At 47.4% G+C, this 19,737-nt stretch overlaps 5 protein-coding genes across 8 annotated transcripts; 3 read left to right on the top strand and 2 right to left on the bottom strand.

Annotated features, from left to right (window-relative positions):
- The first annotated feature begins 281 nt into the window (after positions 1-281).
- LOC128256750 (outer dynein arm-docking complex subunit 4) lies at positions 282-2,375 on the top strand. The gene is given in 3 exon segments (XM_052987293.1): positions 282-972; positions 1,649-1,945; positions 1,947-2,375. Coding segments are annotated over 3 exon segments (1,212 nt in total). The 5' UTR covers positions 282-426; the 3' UTR covers positions 2,316-2,375.
- Positions 2,376-2,585: 210 nt separating this feature from the next.
- On the bottom strand, positions 2,586-8,148 carry LOC128256748 (synaptojanin-1). Of its 4 annotated transcripts, none has more exons than XM_052987288.1 (4): positions 8,044-8,148; positions 5,627-7,190; positions 3,344-5,569; positions 2,586-3,275 (listed from the first exon to the last, which is right to left on the bottom strand). In XM_052987288.1, exons 2-3 carry the CDS (start codon positions 7,082-7,084, stop codon positions 3,365-3,367), a joined length of 3,663 nt encoding a protein of 1,220 aa, XP_052843248.1. In that variant the 5' UTR covers positions 7,085-7,190; positions 8,044-8,148; the 3' UTR covers positions 2,586-3,275; positions 3,344-3,364. The 4 variants fall into 4 exon arrangements, with proteins under 4 accessions (XP_052843248.1, XP_052843249.1, XP_052843250.1 ...); XM_052987289.1 differs by lacking the exon at positions 8,044-8,148 and adding an exon at positions 7,722-7,923; XM_052987290.1 differs by lacking the exon at positions 8,044-8,148 and adding an exon at positions 7,549-7,681.
- A 758-nt stretch (positions 8,149-8,906) lies between these two features.
- On the bottom strand, positions 8,907-12,562 carry LOC128256749 (ceramide glucosyltransferase). The gene has a single exon (XM_052987292.1). It carries the CDS (start codon positions 11,850-11,852, stop codon positions 10,572-10,574), a length of 1,281 nt encoding a protein of 426 aa, XP_052843252.1. The 5' UTR covers positions 11,853-12,562; the 3' UTR covers positions 8,907-10,571.
- Positions 12,563-13,736: 1,174 nt separating this feature from the next.
- LOC128256659 (damage-control phosphatase ARMT1) lies at positions 13,737-15,620 on the top strand. Its single transcript, XM_052987156.1, has 4 exons — positions 13,737-14,153; positions 14,210-14,326; positions 14,381-15,113; positions 15,176-15,620. The coding sequence occupies exons 1-4, from the start codon at positions 13,871-13,873 to the stop codon at positions 15,483-15,485; spliced, it is 1,443 nt and encodes a 480-aa protein (XP_052843116.1). The 5' UTR covers positions 13,737-13,870; the 3' UTR covers positions 15,486-15,620.
- A 201-nt stretch (positions 15,621-15,821) lies between these two features.
- Positions 15,822-19,689, top strand: LOC128256752 (damage-control phosphatase ARMT1). The gene is made up of 5 exons (XM_052987296.1): positions 15,822-16,015; positions 16,133-16,238; positions 16,308-16,404; positions 17,519-18,385; positions 19,056-19,689. The coding sequence occupies exons 1-5, from the start codon at positions 15,927-15,929 to the stop codon at positions 19,205-19,207; spliced, it is 1,311 nt and encodes a 436-aa protein (XP_052843256.1). The 5' UTR covers positions 15,822-15,926; the 3' UTR covers positions 19,208-19,689.
- The last annotated feature ends 48 nt before the right edge of the window (positions 19,690-19,737 follow it).

Here is a 19,737-nt window from a genome sequence, read left to right on the forward strand (position 1 = left end):
GTAAATATATCGTATATATTTTATCTATAGTACATATAGATATACAGGACATGTCGAAGGCCATATCCATCCCTGCTAGCTATGCGGATCCCTTGCAGCTTCACCTTCCAGTGGAGTGGCCTCAAGGTCGCGACCCACTTGGAGGCCATTGTTCTTGGCATTCACACCGACGAAAAGCACGGCACCTGACACATAATACCTGGCACCAAGCACCCAGCACCTAGCACCTATCACCTAGCACCTATCACCTGGCACCTGGCACTACACGCGTGGTTGTTTTGTTATCGATTGCTTACCCATTTGGGAGCGCCAGTCTCCTGGCAACAGCCCATCATTGCGCCAATCAATCGGCGAGTGATTTGGTCAGTAGTTGGGTATTCACCCATTGTTTCAAACGGTGCGGCGATTGCGTAAGGGTAGCAGGACATGTCGAAGGCCAAATCCATCCTTGCTGTGGACAAGGAGCAGGAGCTGCTGCAGAGCTTTCTGCGCACAGGAGCGGCGGCGGAGGAGGAGTCGCAGGACGAGGCAGGCAGGCGCTCCAAGGGTCGGTCCCACAAGCCGCCCATCTGGGAGCGGCGCGAGTCCACGGATCGCGGGGGGCGGGGTGGCGGACGGGATGGCAAGCAGGCGGACGACGGAGGAGCTGGCGGAGGCGACGGCCAGGGTGGCAAGCGGGGCAACCGCATCGAGGCCGAGCTGCGGGCCGCCCGCAAGCGGATCGAGGAGCAGATCGCCAAGAAGAAGAAGCCCAAGGAGAACTTCGTCGACTTCTACACGGACAAGGACCGGGCGGCGGCGGTCAGCGCCGGCGCCTTCGACATCAAGCAGAGTCTGCAGATCAAGCAGAAGCAGGACCGCAACGAGGCCCTGCTCATCCCCGACGAGGCGGACATCAGTTCGGTGATCGCCCTGGGCCTCAAGGAGATCAAGAACGCCAATCCCGAGAATGCCATCCACTTTTTCTGCAAGGTGCTACTGGTTTCCATTTAATCTGGTTTCACGGATTACTCGACAGTTCGATTACCCAAAGTCCTGATAAATCATATTTAAAGAGGGCAGTTTAAGATGTATTCAAAACATTAGAGAAGTATACAAATCAAGAAATTAAGTTGTCTTCGGAAATCTGAACTATTATAATGCGGTTGTAACCAAAATCTATAATTGATTTTAACTTTTGAGGGAGTTACTTCTCGATATCCAGTTTAAGTAACACTAAAATATAATATTTATTATAGTTGATATAAAATATAAATGTAAAATTATATTAACTAACTATACATAAAACATAAATCTGAAACGATTCGAATCGTTTTATTATCAAAAAAAATATATATATCAAAACTTGCCAGTTATTGATCAAATTTGTATTTGAAGATAATATTTATTATAGTTGATATAAATTTAAAATTGGATCAACTAACATTACATAACGAGAACATTTGTAAAATATAAATCTGAAACGATTTGAGCAGTAAGCACTTTTTTTATACTACTTTCTTTATAGGCTGTTATTTACTATTTGTAACATAATTGATCGTTATTAAGGTAACTTTTAAGTGCAACATTTTAGAGCACCAATTATATGAATTTTGTTTTATAATTACTTGATTGCTTACCAATGTAATGTGCTTTCTTCGTTCATCAGGCACTGGAGCTAAATAGCACCGACATCAACGCTTTGATTTCGCGCAGCAAGTGCTACCTTTTGCTGGGCGAGGCTTCCAAGGCGCTCCAGGATGCGGAGACGGCGCTTGGGGAGGACAAGAACAACATCCGGGCCATCTACCAGAAGGCCGAGTCGCTCTACTACCTGGGCCAGTTCGAGCAGAGCCTGATGTTCTTCCACCGCGGCCTGAGGGCCCGTCCGGAACTGGCCCTGTTCCGGCTGGGCGTCCAAAAGACGCAAGAGGCCATAGAGAACACGATCGGCAGCAAGCCCGGTCTGGTGGCAGGCAGCGCCTTCCGCCTCCGCTCCCAAGAGCGGCAAGGCACGGAAGTCCGGAGAGGAGACGCCAAAGTCGCAGGCAGCTGGCGCCAGGATACGCCAGAAGCCCAGTCGAGTGGACCTGGAGCGGCGCAACGCCCGCAAGCTGCTGGGCGAACTGTGCGTGGACAAGGAGTACCTGGAGAAGCTCCTGCTGCATCCGGACCTGGTCCGGGCGGACACCCACACGGAGAGTATTTCGGCATACGCCCGCGAGGCGGTGGAGTTCCTCAACAAACGGCAGGAGTTCTGGCGCCAACAGCGACCTTGCACGGCGCTGCCCAACCACAAGAATCTGCCGCATGACGCCCTGCCCAAGTGGTTCTAGAGGTTCTATAGGCTTCGATGTTAAGTTTTTGTTTGAGTTGAGCCCACTTGATGAGCTAAAATAAAAGGCAATAAATGAAATAACAATGTACATTGAGTAATTTAATATAAGAACGTACATACATACTTGTGTCCAGTTACATCGAAGTTGTAGCTATGAAAAAGGATACCATCATTATTCATTGATTTTCAATTAGGACCACATATGGTTAGCGTTTGGAAAAGCCACTACAGCGGTCCAACTTGTTTATTGTTTTGTATGTTAATTGGGTTGTCATTCGACTGGGGTTTATTTTAATCTTAGGCGTAACTTCAACGTTTTAACAGAGTAATTGCAATTGCTCAATTTCATTGATATACTTTTTTGGTCAACTAAAACACGAATTCAAATGTAGCCTCGAATCGATCGAATACAACGATAGCTTAACAATGTGGAATAATAGGTAATACTTGCAAATAGTTGTTCAATAACAATGGATACATATGTTTAAGTATATCGTTACAGGATTCGATTGCTGCTCCAGAGTGTATACTTTTATTCATAATTTGACTAGTACGGCTATAATTCATTTAAACATTACATTTATGCAGAGTAGTTTAATACTTTGTCGCTTCTATATTTCATTCATTATTTGTTCCTCCCCGGCGCGAATCCGGTGCAATGGGGTTGAGTGTGTCTGGCCAGCGGTAAACAAGTACAAAAATAATGCAACACAATGGGGTCCGGGCTCGGGTTCGTTCGGGCTTTAACTAGGTGGAACTATTAGTTGACTTTAAATTTAGTTTGATTCCGGATATAAGCTATCGCAACAAACAAACAGGTAATACACTAGTAACATAGATTCCATGCGAAGTGCAGATATTGCCAGGAGTCCTCCTCCACGGGGTGGCCCAATATATTCGAGTATATTTAACATTAAATACAGCGATTCGGAATGCAATCGGAGTGCAAGACAGCGAGCTGAAATGGTGGATCACCTGATTAGAGACATGTTACTGTATTTAAGTACAAAAAAGTGCCCGACTTACCCCGTGTGCGTAGCCTGGTGCTCAGTTGTTGGCGGGTCGCGTGGGCAGCGGTGGAGCATTGCCGCTCCTATTTGGTATGGGTGGTGGGCCCCTCCGGTTCGGCAGCGGTGGCGGAGGCCCCATCGGTGCCCCCATCACGGGCGGCGGCCCAGCCGGTGGCGGATGGCGTGGCTCCGGCACGTCCTCCTGGATCTCCTCGTAAATGTTGCTGGCGGTTTCGTAGGCGGTATCGGCTGGAATCTGATCCTTGGGCGACGACACCTGCCGCGTGGGCGTCGAGACGGGAGTGGCCTGCTTGCTCTGCATTTGGCGAGGCGGTGTCGGCGGACCGGAGAGCAGGGCCGGAGCCGTGGGCGAAGCCTTGCCCGAGGAGGAAGTCGACGAACTGGCGGAAGCCATTTCCGTGGGCGACTGCGACTTCGAGGATGGCGTGGTGTCCATCGCTGGCGGACGGGGCGGTGCCGACTGCGACTGCGGCTGAAGCGGTGAGGGAATCAGGGGCTGAGATTGCGGTTGAGGTGGTAGCGGTGGCTTCGCCGGCTTGGGCACAATGCTGATGACCCCCACGTGGGGCAGGTGGCGAGGCGAGTTCTTTGGCGACATAGGCATGGGGGGCCGGGCGGGGGGACGTGTCGGCGGCTGCTTGGGCCGCTGCGGCAATTCGGGCGTTATGGCCTGCAGGAGCTGCGCATGCTCCGACGGATTGGCGCACAGCGGTATGGTGTTGGTGGTGCACAGCTCGATCTCACTGTCCACCAGATGCTGCCAGTCGCTGGACTTAAGCTCCAGGATGAGGTCCAGTCCGCACACTTGCGTGCTCTTTTTGGAGGCCGCATTCAAGGCCGATTCTCCATCCCGAAAGGTGACCCACATGGTGTCCTCCACGTAGCGCACCAAGGTGACCTCCCCCATCTTGGACAGCTCGGCAATCAGGGCTGACATCACGTTCTCGTCGTAGATGGTGGGTCCATCCTCGTCCCCAGTCGACGCAGCCTCCAGCACATGCACCACAATCGTCGAGTCCGGCGGACCCAGGTCGCGGATCACCTGCTCGAAGACCGCACGCCTGCGCTGCTGGTCGATCTCCATGATCTCAGCATCAATGATGGCGATCACGGGCCGATGGTCGCTTTGCTTCAGCTCCGAGCGCCCGTAGTGGATCAGGTTGCCGGGATTCCAGGCCGAGGCGGCGAAATCGCCCTCGGCCAAGGCCTTCCTTCGACGCCAGAGCACCCGATCGGTCCAGGCGGGCGCACGCTGCTTCTCCGAAGTGTCGTAGTCGTCGCTGAACAGGTCGTACTTGTACGTGGGATCGAAGCCGATCTCGCCCTCGAGGAACTCCCCAAACACATTGCCCGCCTCCTGCTCCTTGCGCAACTGATCGAACTCGAGCACAGTGGGAAGATCTCCGTTTCGGACGCACTCCTTCAACTCGTCCTTCTCCATGTCGATGCGGTAGTTGAAGTCGCCGCACCAGAACACCCAATCGTGCGATTTTAGGGTCCTGCCCATCGGAAATGCCAGCTTCCGGGTGATTTCCGCATAGTCGGCGTTCCTTTCGGCCACCTGGGACTGCCCGGCCGCGAAATGGGCGCACACGAAGCACATGGAAGTGCCGTGCAGCACGAAGCGAATGGCACAGGCACCCTTGTTTCCAGTGGCACCGCCCAAGCCCGTCTTCACGCAGTCGATGGCCACGTCCCGGATGTGCGGCGCATGCTCCGGCCGGATATAGATGTACAGGCAAACGCCCACCAGCTGCTGGTACGTGAGCAGCACGTAGTCGTTGTCCCGCGAGATCGTCTTCTGCAGCTCCTCGGCCCACAACTTGGCATTGTCCGTGCTGGCCGCCATTATATTGGAAGCGTTCAGGTCCACGATCTCCTCGAATCCGATGGCGTAGATGTCCACCGGATGGTCGGCATGCTCCGACGGATTGTTCACATCGACCAGCGCCTTGGAGCGGGCAAGGGCGTGGCAGTCGAGCAGCCAGTCGGCCAGCGAGTCCTTGAACACAATGCTGCGGAAGTGCTTGCCGCCGTTCACGTTGTAGGTGCCCACCGCCACCCGTGCCATCCGCGGACGCACATACTCCGTGTAGCGCTTGCACAGCTCCCTCAAGACGGTGGTGGGAGCATGCAGCATGTTCGACGGCAACAGAATGCGAGCCCGATCCGCCAGTTCCGAGCTGAGCGTGGAGCCCACAAGCAGCACATCAATGGCCTCCTGCAAATGGCACACAGAAGTAAGCAAAAGAAAGATAGGGGGAAGACAAAAGCTTACCTGCTTGGAATTGTCCAGTAGATTGTTCTGAATGGTCCTGGCCGCCGATCGTGCCCCGTCCATCAATTTGGACCCTCCCTGGATGGCCCCGGTGCCGGCGTAGATCTTGCTGACCTCGTTTCCGTTGTTGATCCACATCTGGCGGAAGATCTCCTCGAACCGCGACACATTCTGCTGCTTGCCTCCCATTTTCATGGCCTCCAGCTGCAAGCCGAGCGTGTCCAGCCCGAGGTACGTCTGCACACAGTTCGTCCTGTCCAGACAGTCCAGGCAGTTCGTGCGCACCACACCGAACTGCTCGCGCAACACTTGGCCATTGGACGCGTGGAAGACGCCATAGTTGGCCCCGCAGGCCACGATTCGCTCCTTGAGCTTGGCCAGCGCCGAGAAGTTGCCGCCGCGGCACTCTTGGTGATAGTCGAACACCACATGCGGCACATCCTTGTGGGCCGACATGCCGTGATGGCGCTGGAACTCGTTGCTCAGCATAGCCTCGCCCTCCTTGCTGCCGACTTGGGAGCTGCCCAGCAGGTTGACAATGGTCTGGTAGCCATAGCGCTGCCTCATCATGCTCATGTGGCGATCAAATGCGGCGGCCGACGTCTCGAACCCTCGCGATAGCTTCACCTTGTGCGAGCCCACCTGCACGCCGGGTTGCTCCCAGAAGAGCGGCACTGAGCCGCGCGTCTGCACATAGCTGGTCACCTCGCCGTCCACGTAGATCACTTGCTCCGTCTCCACGAAGTTGGCCACATAGCCCTCGTCGTTGGTGCCGCGCACATTGAACCGCGTGCCAGCCCGCTCGCAGCTCAGCCGGGAGATGATGGCGGCCCGGGCCTGCTTGGCGCCGATGTAGACGGTGCGCACCTCCACGGAGCCGCACATGGCCTGCAGGAGCCAGGACTGGCAATCGATGCCGAAGCGCATCAGGTGGATGTGCATCATGCGGTTCCAGAAGAACCGGTTGTCCGTCTCCTCCGTTTGCTGGCGTCGCTGGGCGCAGAGCGTGATGTCGAACCGGTGCGCCGAGGTTCCGGATGCCGACGCACTGGCGTTCGTGTGGGCAAAGTAGAAGGTGCCGGAGTTGAGCAGCTTGCGCACCTCGCTGATCTTGTCCTCGTTGGGCGCCGCGTTCTGCAGCGAGACGAAGGTGGTCTGCGTGATCCGGAATATCTCGATGTCGCCGATCTTGCCCATGGACACGCAGCCGGTGACCAGCACCAGAAACAGCACCGTGCTCTCGCCGGCGTTCAGCTGGAGGGCGCCCAGGCAGCCGTAGGCATCGCACACTTTGCTGTACTGCTTCCGGATCACATCCGTCTCCTGCTGGGTGAGCAGGGCCACCGCATGGGACTCGAAGAGGATGCTGTCGCTCTTGTGCCGGTGCTCCAGCAGGACGCTGTGCGGCGAGGGGGCAATGGACTTCTCCAGCACACGGATCACCTTAGACATGGCCATCTTGCGGGGATCTTTCTGCCTTCTTTCTGGGTTTTTGGTTGCTGTGATCTAGTCCCTTGCTATCTGCAATTCAAGTGTTTTGGGCGGTAGCACTAAGCTAAGACATCTGCGAATGGAAAAAAAAAAACAATTTTTAATTGTGGGTGTATTTCACATACAAATGGGGTTTTCAGCGGGTTTATGGGTTCCATTATTATTTAACTATGGACTGCTGAAAAATCTTATCTTAATTTATCTTAAACTGCCAGTATATTTATACCATTTCACCCTTTTTTGGATTTAAAAAAAAACTAAATTGGTATGTGTTGTTTGAATTTAAGCTAAATTAAAATTGCTTTTTTTACAGAAAATTATAATTTAATTTTGCGAGAAGACATTTGACAAATAAATAAATACAGCTTGTATTTATGCACTTAAAACACAACTTTTAATTAAATTCTGAACAAGATTGACTTTGAATTTACTTATGTATGTATTCTGTAACAGAACAGTTTTATCGCCTTGAACTTCAAATTTAAACAAAGTGAGGGAAATTCGGAAAAGTTTAGCCAGTTCAGCAGACACTTTGAATCGAAATGGCACTCAAATTTCGGTGGCCTGTTAAAAATCAATAGGCAACTCTTAAACATAAACAAACCGAAAAGCGAAGGAATTTTTTCCAATATTTCCGCCTCCCACTCAAGTTCACGCACACAAATGCAGGTTCACATGCACCGGCGACAGCTGTGCTCTCTCTCGCTCTCTCGCACTCTCCCACTCTCTGCGTGTGTGTGCGTGTGACTGATAAACACTTTCTGCGCATTGTATGGATTTTTCACATGCAATTCCCTGGGAATCTATGTTTTTTCAGGCAGCTAAAAATCGCGGCTCCTGCAAACACTAATTACAGCCATCTCCGAAGTTCACAAGGTCATTGGCAGATTAAATAACTTTGTTAGGGGTTTATTATCGCCGAATACCTTTGTTTGCGATTTTATTGCAAAATTCTCGAGAGCTTTGTCTAGTATGACCGTGTTTCGTATGTGTGAAAACGACTGCATTCTTGCTGGCTCCGATAATTATTGGGCTATCGATTTAGATCGGGGCGCTGAGCTAAAAATTTGAATTTGCACCGAGTACTAAAACAAAAGCAAAGTCAAGTGTCTATTGGCCACTTTTAAAGATTCCGCCGGACACTTGAAGATAACCCGAGGCTGGTGGCACTTTATCAATGGCAGCCTTAATAGCTGGAGAATCTAAAATATTTGCTACCAATAAAAAGACGAGTATTGGAGGTATCTTAATCGCCCAAAACAGCACACTTCTCAATTTAACAGATAAGGAAACGCCCTCACTTTTGGCCATGACATGACTCCGCCTTTGGGGTTTCTCCGACGCTCCCTTGCAACACCGAAAAAAACCATCTTAAACATTTGGATATAAAAATATTGTCAAATAGAGTTAAAATTATATATTTATTCAGACAAGATGGCATTAAAGGCTCCAACGTAGAACAGTACCACCTCCCAACAAATTTGTATATTCTTTAGCTTCTTTACTGCATTTGAACGAGCTTTGTTAACAAGCATGCCATCATATATTATTAAAAAATCATATTAAAATAAGTTTCTGTGCAGAGGTCGTGATGTTCTTCTCGTGTTCACCATGCTGTTCCAAAGCTGATATGTTCATAGCCCCTTTGTGGCCATTTTGAAGCTTATAATTGTAAATCACAAACAATCGGGTGATTCATTCCATTCCGCCTTATCAGAAACCAGAGGCCACTAATAAATTTGAATTACGTAGCATTCCAATCTCTGACAATGTAAACAAACGCCATTCGTTTTGGTCATGATGTGATGTTTATTTTGTAATTATATTTGACTAGCTTTAGGCTTAGGCTACGAGTTTATTTTAAAAATACATACTAAATATAGTTCGAGTTAGCTTGGCAAACGAAGTAACAATTCTAGTCAAAGGGCTGTCGCAGAGCCCACATTTTATCTAATCGTTAAACTGAAAAAAATCAAGCGGATTGCCGTGCCTTGGGTACTGATAAGGATTGATTAATTTACATAATTCCCAGCCAAGATATGGCCGATTTTGGAATTTTTAGCACTCCTCCCCCAAGTACGTCATCCGTTTTAATTGCATTTTCACCCATTTTAGGCAAGGCGGGTGTGCAAAAAATATCAGCAGTCGTTTTATCGTGAGTGCCCACCAAATATATCTACCCTGGATCATTAGAATACATCTGCGCTTAATTACTTAATGCGTAAGCTAAAGGCGTCGGCATCGGTTTGTTCCGGACCTGCATTGAAGGCCCAACTGCATCCTCCTCCTTGCCGCTGATATGCCTATACTCCTATCTGAAGTCGCTTAATTCATAAATATGTTTGTGTCGCCCTGTTGTCATGGCTTAAGTTCATTAAGATAAGGGGCTGTGTGGAAAGAAATCGAAAGAATTTTCCGCCAGAACAATCCCATTCGATCATGTGACTCGAAAGTTCCATAGACATCTATTGTACGTTGTAATGGTAGTGGTCGCCAGCCTGACCCATCACCTCTCACATAACTCAGGGGCAAGGGAGCGAGATCATTTCCAGACCCACATTAGATCGGACAGAAGTCGAGTCGAAAGTGCGATGATAATTACGCTGAAGTGAGTGTGGCGTTGGCGATGGCAATGGCGTGACTAAGCCAAACGTTTCCCACCTATTTGGTCAAAACCCCTATGACTCAGCCAACTGATAACCATAGCGATCTTGGAAAAGCGTTACCCAAAAACAAACATCAATCAGAACCTAGTAAATTTCATTCGCACGATCGTTTCGTTTCGATTTGATTTATTCAATGGCATTCCCTATCGGCGCTTATGTACAGATGCTGGGGTAAACAAAAAACACAAAACAACTCAACTAAAAGTAATCATAAGTATAGGCTTAAGGGTAACAATATAACTAGGGTGCTTGGCCAAAATAAATAATTACAATTCAATAAAGCAACAACAGAAGCGGGGAGAACTAACGCAATCATAATGCTAACTAGGGCTGCTTACGTCTGTACAGGCTGGCTACAAAATATGTACGTTATATATACACAAAGCATCGTTAACCAGTTTCCACGAAGCCACCAAACTGCGCCCGGGTCGATCAGCTCGAACGCCTACACCTACATCTACATCTCCGGCGAGCGATCGCAACGATCCGCTCGTCGTCTATTCAGTGTCTCTAACCTAATCTAGGTCCGCCTGCCGCCCTTCGCGTCCAGGAGGAGTGCGCGGATGCCGCTCCGCATCCGTATTCGCATTCGCAATTTTTACAGCTTTAAGTCTAGACTTACGTAGTGACTAAGGTTCAGCTAATAATACTTCTACCAGACGCTGGACGCTAGACGCCGCTCGCCAGTCGCTTGCAGTCCGCTGAGTTGGTTGTTCACAAGTACAAAATAACAAACTTAACTAGTAGCTGCTACGATACCAGCAGTCGCTGCTTGGCTCCCGTGCAGATCAGCGTCTCCCCCGTGGATCCCCGGTGGCTGCCGCTGGTGGCTCTAACGTGGGAGCGGGCTGAGGTGCCAGTGGGGCGTTGGCAGCGTCGGAGGCGGGGCTGCCCAGCTCGTAGGCCACGCCGCCCCAGTGAAGCTTGTAGGTGCGGGCGCGCCAGCGGATCGCCGGATCCCAGAGGGCGTGCAGGAACAGATAGGGTCCGGTCAGCTCGCGGAATAGCCAGCCGACCACGAACTCGAACTTGTGGAACGGCATCGAGCCGTGCTGGACGATGGAGAGCAGCAGCCAGTCGGACAGGAACCAGCAGAGCACGTGCACCAGGTAGAACACCAGCGGATCCCAGCTGAACAGCACGGAGGCCGACCAGGCGGCTATGGCGCCAAGGATCATGCACTCGGATAGCGGCTCCAGCAGAATGGTGGTGGGCACCATGGCCACGCGCAACTTGGCCCAGCGGATGAGCCGCGCCTGGAAGCTGCCGATGTCGCAGAGGCCGCTGTTCTGCAGCGCCGGCTGGTTGGAGATGCGCATCTTCCAGCCCAGCCGCGTCACGCTGCGGGCGATGAAGAAGTCCTCGGCCAGGTAGCAGCCGAAGGCCCTCAGGCCGCCCAGCTGGTCGATGACCGCCTTCCGCAGCAGGCAGGACATGCCCGTGTGGCAGTTGATGCCCAGCACGTCCGCCGACAGATAGATCCTGCTCTGCACTGTCCCAAAGAACACTTTCTCGAAGGTGGCCGCAAATCCGTCCCGGTCGCTGGTGAAGGGCATCTGGTGGACCAGCGCGTGCTTATCGGACATGTTCTGCACCATGTCCAAGAGCGTGTCGTCCTTCATCTTGATGCCGCTGTCCGAGATCATTACGAAATCGTACTTGGCGGCCATGTAGCCCGGATGAATGTTGTTGATCTTGGGATTCACGCCCACGTCGGAGCCGCCGACGAAGAGGGTGGCGTCCACCAGCGGGTACTTGGCCAGCAGCCGCTCCACCAGCTGGATGGCCGGGTCCTCCTTGTCCTCGACGCAGAACAGCAGCTCGTACAGCGGGTAGTCCATAGCGAAGAAGGTCTCCAGGTTGTGCTGCAGGTTGGGATCTACGCCCATCAGCGGTTTCAGGATGGAGACTCCGGGCAGCGGCTGGGCCTCCGTGGGCAGCTTGCAGGACTTCTTGTGCAGCTTGTAGCGGCCGTAGCAGATGGCTATCACGTGCACCATCCAGGTGCCCAGCCAGAAAGCCATGAAGAACGCCGCGAAGCCATAAAGCGGCAAAGGTAGGTGTGACATCTCTGGGCGTGTGTGCCTGTGCCTGTGGGGCTGCGGGGCTGTGTGTGCGTGTGCGGGTGCGGGTGGTGCCCCTAAGGTCCGTTGTGAGTGTGTGCGGTGGCTCCAAACCGAAATCCCCGTTCGTGTGCCTGTGTGAGTGTCGCTGGGTGGGTGGGCGCTCCTATTCTCGCTGCATCTGCTGCGCTCGCTCTGCGGTGAAGCTTGCCCGGTTGCCAGATCAGATCGGATCGGATCGAACGGATCAATCGAGTTGCTAACACTGGTCGGCTGTTCTTCGCGTTTTAAACATCTTGCAGAATCGCGTCGCGCTCGTTGGGGTCTCAAATAAACTATAAAAAAAAATCAGCCGAGCAGTGCTAAAGGTGGAAAAACATCGATGCCAACATCGGTGTAATCGGTGTTTTTAAAGTATCGCTCTTATCGATGTTTAGCGGGGCAACATCGATAGTTTGGCCATCCCTACTCCACTGTCCTCTTAGAACGACGATTAAAACTTTCGTTACAAAAACGACGATTTTAAATTTTGAACTTTGTATTAAACTGATCAGGACTATGGATTCCGACTCCATAATCGAGGACCGTTATTGAGATGCGCCCTGGACATCATCCAAGGGCTACACTAGCAGCAGCTCTATTCGTCTGCTCTCCGCTTTGTTTGACGGGTCAACAATTTTTTCAATTTCAAACTGAGGGCAAGATATATTTGTTATGTGTAAACTTCTAATTGAATTATAAATATTACGATTATTGTGTGTTCTGTTGGTGGTTTTAGATAGATTTTAAAAACGTAAATTTTATTAATATAAGCTGTATGTATTTGTACTTGTAAGCATTTGCGAGCATTTGTATTTTTACATCGAGTCGAAATTTTATATATTATATATATTATATATATTATATTATATTATATTATTTTAACATAAAATTCAGATGAAAATTTGGGTTCAAAATGAAAACGAGAAGTTTCGAGAAGTTGCACAATGCAACTACTGAGGGGAATCTAAAAAGATGGTTGGCAACATAACAAACTTTCTCGATCATAAACTATAAAAATGCAGATCTTCTAAAATATGGGAAAGGGTTAATGAACTTTATAGCTGTCAATATCCAACTTTTCAGTTCTCTGTACAACTAAAGGTTTTATAAAACATTTTTTTTGCGTTCCTGCTTCTTTGTGCGAGTTGGAAACAATATTCAGTGTTCTACTGTTGTGGACAAGCTCCTTTTTTTGAGCAAGGATCATATAAAAAATAAGAAAACAAGTTTAGTAAAAAAATGTAATTCAAACCTCGATGAAGCACCGATGTTTTCCACAAATGTATCAATCACAAATAAAAGGAATTCTTAAAATATGTATTTAATTAATTAATTAAAGGCTGCAGTAACGTAAAAGACGGATAATTTTTATTAGTTTCCTAACTTGTTTCGACCGGAGGTTTCCGACTATTGGAGGGGAGAATCATCGATAATAACATTTTTTGCACCAGTTTTTTTATTTTTAAAACATCAATTACACAATGTTGTTTTCCGCAAAAATCAACGAAAGCTTCGAATTTGCGACCAATTAACAATATAAAATATATGAAAACATATGTGTATGAAAGCTAAGGCTGACCGAAGAAAGGTTATTTTACAAATCCACGTTACTTCTTCAACCTTGTAGTTAATTAAACTTTTTAAGAGAATTGTTAAACGAATGTCCGAACCAGAATTTTTTTTTTTAATTAAACTCAATAACATTCGCTCGTCAAAATTGCCTAGTTATGTAACTTCTGCCACTAAATCAGAATAGGGTAATTCTTGGTTTCGATAGTACTTTGAAAAATATTAGTTTTAAAAGGAATTTTAACATACGCATTTCAATACGAATTCACAAGCAGGGCCTGCGCATAAACGCAGCGCGACACTCGTTAACCAACACTGTACAGATTGCTTTCTTTGAAATATCCGTCAGAAAAGCAAGTAAATTTCGGTAGAATGCAGAAGTAAACGCACAAAAGTCACAAAAAAGCCACGCAATGGAATCCCCGTCGAAGGACCCCTCCTCAGAGGTCGAGCAATCAAAGGATGATCGTCCAGCCAAGACGGATTCGGAGCCCAGCAAGATATCGAAAGCGCTGCGAACGGAATTCGATGCCAAATACCAGATTGTAAACCTTCAGACGCCGCTAAATGCCTTCATGTCGGGCCACTACAAACAGAGCTTCGCGTTCTTCACGCTCAGGAGTCGTCTGCCCGTCGTCCTGACCAACGCGATAGACACCCTGACCCGGGACAAGAGCGAACTGGTCGCCCAATTCGGTAAGGTAATCCCTGGCAGAGTTTTAGCATGCAGCACTCACTAACTGGGTCTTTAGCCTCCAACGAATTTGCCCAGGCTGCTCGCGAGGAGCTGAAAATCATCATTGGATTGATATCACAACTGAAGTACGAGCTACAGACGGACAAACCTTTCCACAACTTCACGGGGGATGGTAAGTGTGTGGTGCCTCCAGTTCTCACTAGTTCTGTACAAGTCTCTTCCCTAGAACCCGATAGAGAACTCTGGAACAACTTCATCAGTCACCTGCCCAATAACGAGCGCACTTTCTACCAGGCCAGCTCCCTGCACGCCGAGTGCTACCTGCACCGGAAACTTCACTCCTTCCTGGAGAACAGCATCTTCCTGAAGTCCTACGACTACTTTGCCAAAGTCAAGGAACTAGCATTGACCGACAGCATGGAGGATGTGCTGGCCCTGACCAAGTACACTCGGCGATCGGACAACAACCTGGAGGTGTTCGACGCACTGCTGAAGATCAACATGTGGAGCAACAGCAACGATGGGGCCAGCGATGCGGAGGCCGGCAAACAAACCAACCGCCAGGTGTTGGAGGATGTGGCGGCCACCGATGAGTATGTGCTCGTCAACCAGGCGGCGGAGATCTGGAGGTGTTTGGACAATCAAAAGCCAAAGAAGCCAAAGCAGGTGGACTTTATTCTGGACAACGCAGGCTATGAGCTGTTCAGCGATTTCATCCTGGCGGAGTTCATGATCGAAAAGGGACTGGCCACCAAGGTGCGCTTCCATGTGAAGGCCCATCCTTGGTTTGTCACCGACGTCACGGAGCGGGATTTCAAGTGGACCCTGGAGTACTTGAGCCAGCATGCAGACTACATTATAAGCCTGATAGGAAAGAAGTTTCTGCAATTTCTCGACGAGGGCAAGTTCGAGCTGGCACCAATCTCGCATTTCTGGACATCGCCACTTGCTTTTTACAGGTGCGAATGGCAGATATCAACTCAAGTTTCAATACTAAACCAACGAGTTTTTTGCCTTACAGCATGGCCCATACGGATCCAGATCTATATAGATCCCTGCAGCAGTCCAAGCTTCTGGTTTTCAAGGGTGAGCTCAACTATCGCAAGCTCCTGCAGGACGTCTGTTGGGACAGCACCCAGGAAACGAGCACCTGTCTCCGCGGCTTCCTGCCCAGCAATATTTGTGTGCTGCGAAGGGTCAAGGGCGAGGTCATCTCCGGCCTGGCCGAAGGCGTTGGCCAAGCGCTGAGCAGACAGGATCCCCATTGGATGGTATCGGGCAGCTATGGCGTTATTCAATTTGTAGACGGAACGCGTGAATTCGGCTACTGACTCTGTAGAAGCTTGGCTGCTTAAATTATCTGTGCTCGGAGCGCCCGGATCTGGATACTAAATTTGTAAATCTTTGGCAGTTTAAATTATTAATAATAAATAGTCGTTACATATCTAGCAACCAAAGAAAGAAGATTATTTTAAACATAATATTTTAATATTTATTTTAAGTACATAAAAGTTTTTATTTTATAAAGCAATAAAGAATTGAAACTTTAATAGCCTGTCAAATGTTATGTTAAATAATGTTGCTTATTACCTATTTTTACTTATATATTTTTGAAAAGCTTAAAAATACATTTTAAACCAAGTATTTGTACATATATGGTATTTCGCATCGCCCCCAAAACGGTCACACTACGCGCCACACTATCAAGTTATTAACTTTCCGCAACAGTTCAATTCGGTAAACATATTCAAAACTAAAACAGATCTTTCGAGATGGCTGCCGATCCGGAATTCGACACAAAGAATGGAATTGTGGACGGACCAACGCCGCCGCACTCCGAACTGGCGGCCCTATATAGGCAGTGAGTAGGGAGGTCGCTAAATATAGCGCCTAGTATAGATGTTGTCTAACTTATCGTGTGCCACACACCAGTGTACGGGGAATTGGCTTATTAACATATACATTTAACTTGTTACAGGAGCTTCGCCTACTACACGTTCCGTGTGCGCCTGCCCTCGACCTTGGCCACCATCGCGGACTCCCTGGTCAAGGACAAGGACGTCCTGCTGGCCACATATGGTGCTGTGAGTAGTAGTAGTGGGGTGCCCTGTCCCCTTGACCTTGGACTAAACTCTTTGATTTTACCTCCCCAGGAAGCAGGCCCCGATATAGAACGAGCTACAAAGGATGTCAGGCAGCTGCGGCAGGATATCCTTAGCAATGGTCCTTTGCTGCCCTTCGAGGGGCAGGGTAAGTACTCTAAGGGATTCGATCTTATGATTGTAAAAACAGTCAAAACATTTTATAGTTCGACCGCTTATTTTGTATTATTAAGAAGAAAAATAGTCTGGTTTCTAAGGGATTCGATCTTATGATTGTAAAAACAGTCAAAACATTTTATAGTTCGACCGTTTATTTTGTATTATTAAGAAGAAAAATAGTCTGGTTTCATTGGCAAATTGTATATTTTTATTTGAATCATAGTTTTCCTTAAAAATATTACAAATGTACTTAAATTATTCACTTCTATTATCAGTTAGTGTGCTTAAGTCAACAGAAAAATGTCGCTGACTCAGGCTACATTAAAATCTTCTTAGAAAATGAGTGTACAAGAAAAAAAATAAACTACGTAAGTAATCATTTAAAAAATAGTTATGAATTTATTATCAAAAAAAAGTGGAAAACTTTAAAAAAAAAAATATAGCATTGTCAAGCAATGCTTTTCTATTATGGCTTAGTTTTGTTACTTTATTTGAATAAATAATTTTTATGACAGCTTACACTCAACAAAAGGTAGAATACAGTAATACAAAATAATTATCTAAAAACACGAAAAACTAATTATAAACAACGAGAAGTGAGAATATCTTCGCCTACCCAAACTTAATACTTTTTCAGTTAAATAATGTTTAAGGTCTTAAAGTCGACCTTCAATCTGCACGGTTATCAAACCTGAAAACTACTCAGGTCTTTATTTTTTAAATAATAATTATTAAATAGTTCTTCCTAGGGATGCTGATAAACATGTACATATATTTACATTTTTAAAATCGAACCAAATTATGATAGGTGCATTAAAGAACCGAGGGCGGTTCCAATAGTCCAACTGTATTAGTTCGCCACTAACAAGCAAATATAATAATTTTCTTGATGAAATAAGTTTAAACATCGTTATTTTGAAGGATAAGAGAAATTCTTCATAAGAACGATATTGGAACATAAGTTATCTTGTTTAACTTAAACGTTTGTATATGATATTTATATTTTTTAATTTCGGAGCTGTTTTAAAAACAAGTCTGTATAGTGTCATAAATGTATTATTGTTTCAAGTGATTGGTATTGAAATCGTATCCGTTTCTTTCAGATCGCGACACCCAACTGTGGAACGCATTCCTGGAAAAGCTGCCCAAGGAGAAAAGGACCTACTTCTCCGCCTGCTGGCTTTACGCCGAGTGCTACATGTACCGCAAAATCTCAGCCATTTTCCGGGCCACGCCCCATTTGTCCGCCCACGATTACTTCAGCCAGCAGAAGCAGACGGCGGCCAAACTGAGCGTGGACGCCATGCTGGCGGTGGCCAATGCCACGCGGCAGAACGATCGGAACGCGGACACCTTCCGGCAGCTGATCAAGCTGAATCTGTGGGGCAACCGCTGCGACCTGTCCATCACCTCCGGCAAGCAGGTGAAGCCCACTGGCAACGCCTTCGACCAGGTCACGGACCTGGAGGACAAGCTGCTAATTGACGGCACCGCGGAGGTGTGGCGAGCCCTCTATGGAGCCGCCGGCGACGGCATTGTGGACATTATTTTCGACAACGCCGGCTATGAGCTGTACACGGACCTCATTTTGGCCGAGTACATCATCGACAAGGGACTGGCGGCCAAGGTGCGCTTCAACCCGAAGGCCATTCCCTGGTTCATATCGGACGTGATGGAGCACGACTACCACTGGACGCTGCGATTCCTGGCCGAGCATCCGGAACCGGCGCTGAGTGAGTTGGGCAAAAAGTGGCAGCGCTTGACCACGGAGGGCAAGTTCGAGCTTGCGCCGCTGGAACACTTCTGGACCAGTCCCTACGAGTTTTATCGCATGCCGGAGGTGAATCCCGCCCTCTACGACCGTCTGAAGGAGGCGCAGCTGGTGATTTTCAAGGGTGATCTTAATTACCGAAAGTTGTTGGGGGACTTCTCCTGGGACAGCACGGAGTCCTTCGAAACCTGCCTGAGGGGTAAGTGCTGCTCCAAAAATGATCAAAGTATACTTTTGTTAAGGATTTCATGAACCTTAAAGTTTGAGTTTCGTTTCGTAAACAGTGTTGGGGTGTACCTAGATACTGGTACCTAGGTATGAACCTAGTTACACTTTTTTGATACCTTATACCTTACCTAGGCAAAGATTTTTATTTATCTTAAAAATTTGTTAATATATGTAGTTAGGTACTGAAATATTATTTTCAATTTTGTTTTTAAATTAGCTCGATACAACGAATTTCGAATTCTTTTCCCCAATATGTAAATAATAAATGAATAAGATAAAAGATGTTTCCTATTACTTGTTTATGCTAAAACATATACACAATGTCACAAAGCCTCTGCAACTTCGTGAAGAACAAAACGATTAAATTAAAAAAAAATGGTATTAAAAAATGTTTTTTTTACGTTTTTTGTACCTTTTACCATACCTAGATACATAGCAAATTGTGTACCTTTTACCTTACCTAAGTACTTATTTTTACAAATATTGTACCTTGTACCTTACTAGATCCAAAAAACTATTACCTTTCTCAACACTGTTCAGTTTGGAAACACACTGAATATGAATTGACTAAAGAAAATGAAGGTCAAATTTTATAAATCATTGTTATTTAGTAATATTTACACACTTCTAATCCTTCTCAGGCTTTCGTCCCTCAAACCTTTGCACTCTGCGCACGGTTAAAGCGGACCTGATCTGCGGACTAGCCGATGGCGTGGCGGAGCAACTGTTTGCCAAGGACAAGGAGTGGATGCTGACCGGGGAGTACGGAGTCATACAGTTTGCCAGCAAGTAAAGGACGAAAGCAGGACAAGGACAGGCGTATAGTTCAATTGTTGTAGCCTTAATTACTAGCTTAATTGTTAAAAAGTGGAGTGGGCTAATGCTAGAGGCGGAAAGTAAGTCTTCTTTTTTAAAAACTAATGTTTAGCAGGTAAAAACGTTAAAACTGAATTTGTTTATGATCAAAATCGCTTGCTATAGAGCTCAGTTTATTGGCATTGTAAAACTAGTCTCCTTTCTTTTTAAATTTGTTTGTATACTTTGTTTTTAATGATATAACTTATTAAAGTTGACAAAGATATTTTACCAAAAAATGTTAACTTAATATTAAGTAAATAAGAAAGAATACTTACAAGTTCAGATCTTTTCGCCGCTAGCATTGGATCCACTCCCTATAAAGCCTTTGCATTGTTATAAAAGCACACGTACTCACACTTATGAGCAATGTCAGTTGCCCAGGGGGCAACTAAAAATTAGTAAAATCTCAATTTGAAACTGAAAAGTTTTCTGGCAGAGGGTGGCGAAATTCTCCGTTTTTAGCCA

Source organism: Drosophila gunungcola, assembly GCF_025200985.1.
Source record: "Drosophila gunungcola strain Sukarami chromosome 2R unlocalized genomic scaffold, Dgunungcola_SK_2 000027F, whole genome shotgun sequence".
In the NCBI taxonomy this organism is placed as follows: Eukaryota; Metazoa; Arthropoda; class Insecta; order Diptera; family Drosophilidae; genus Drosophila; species Drosophila gunungcola.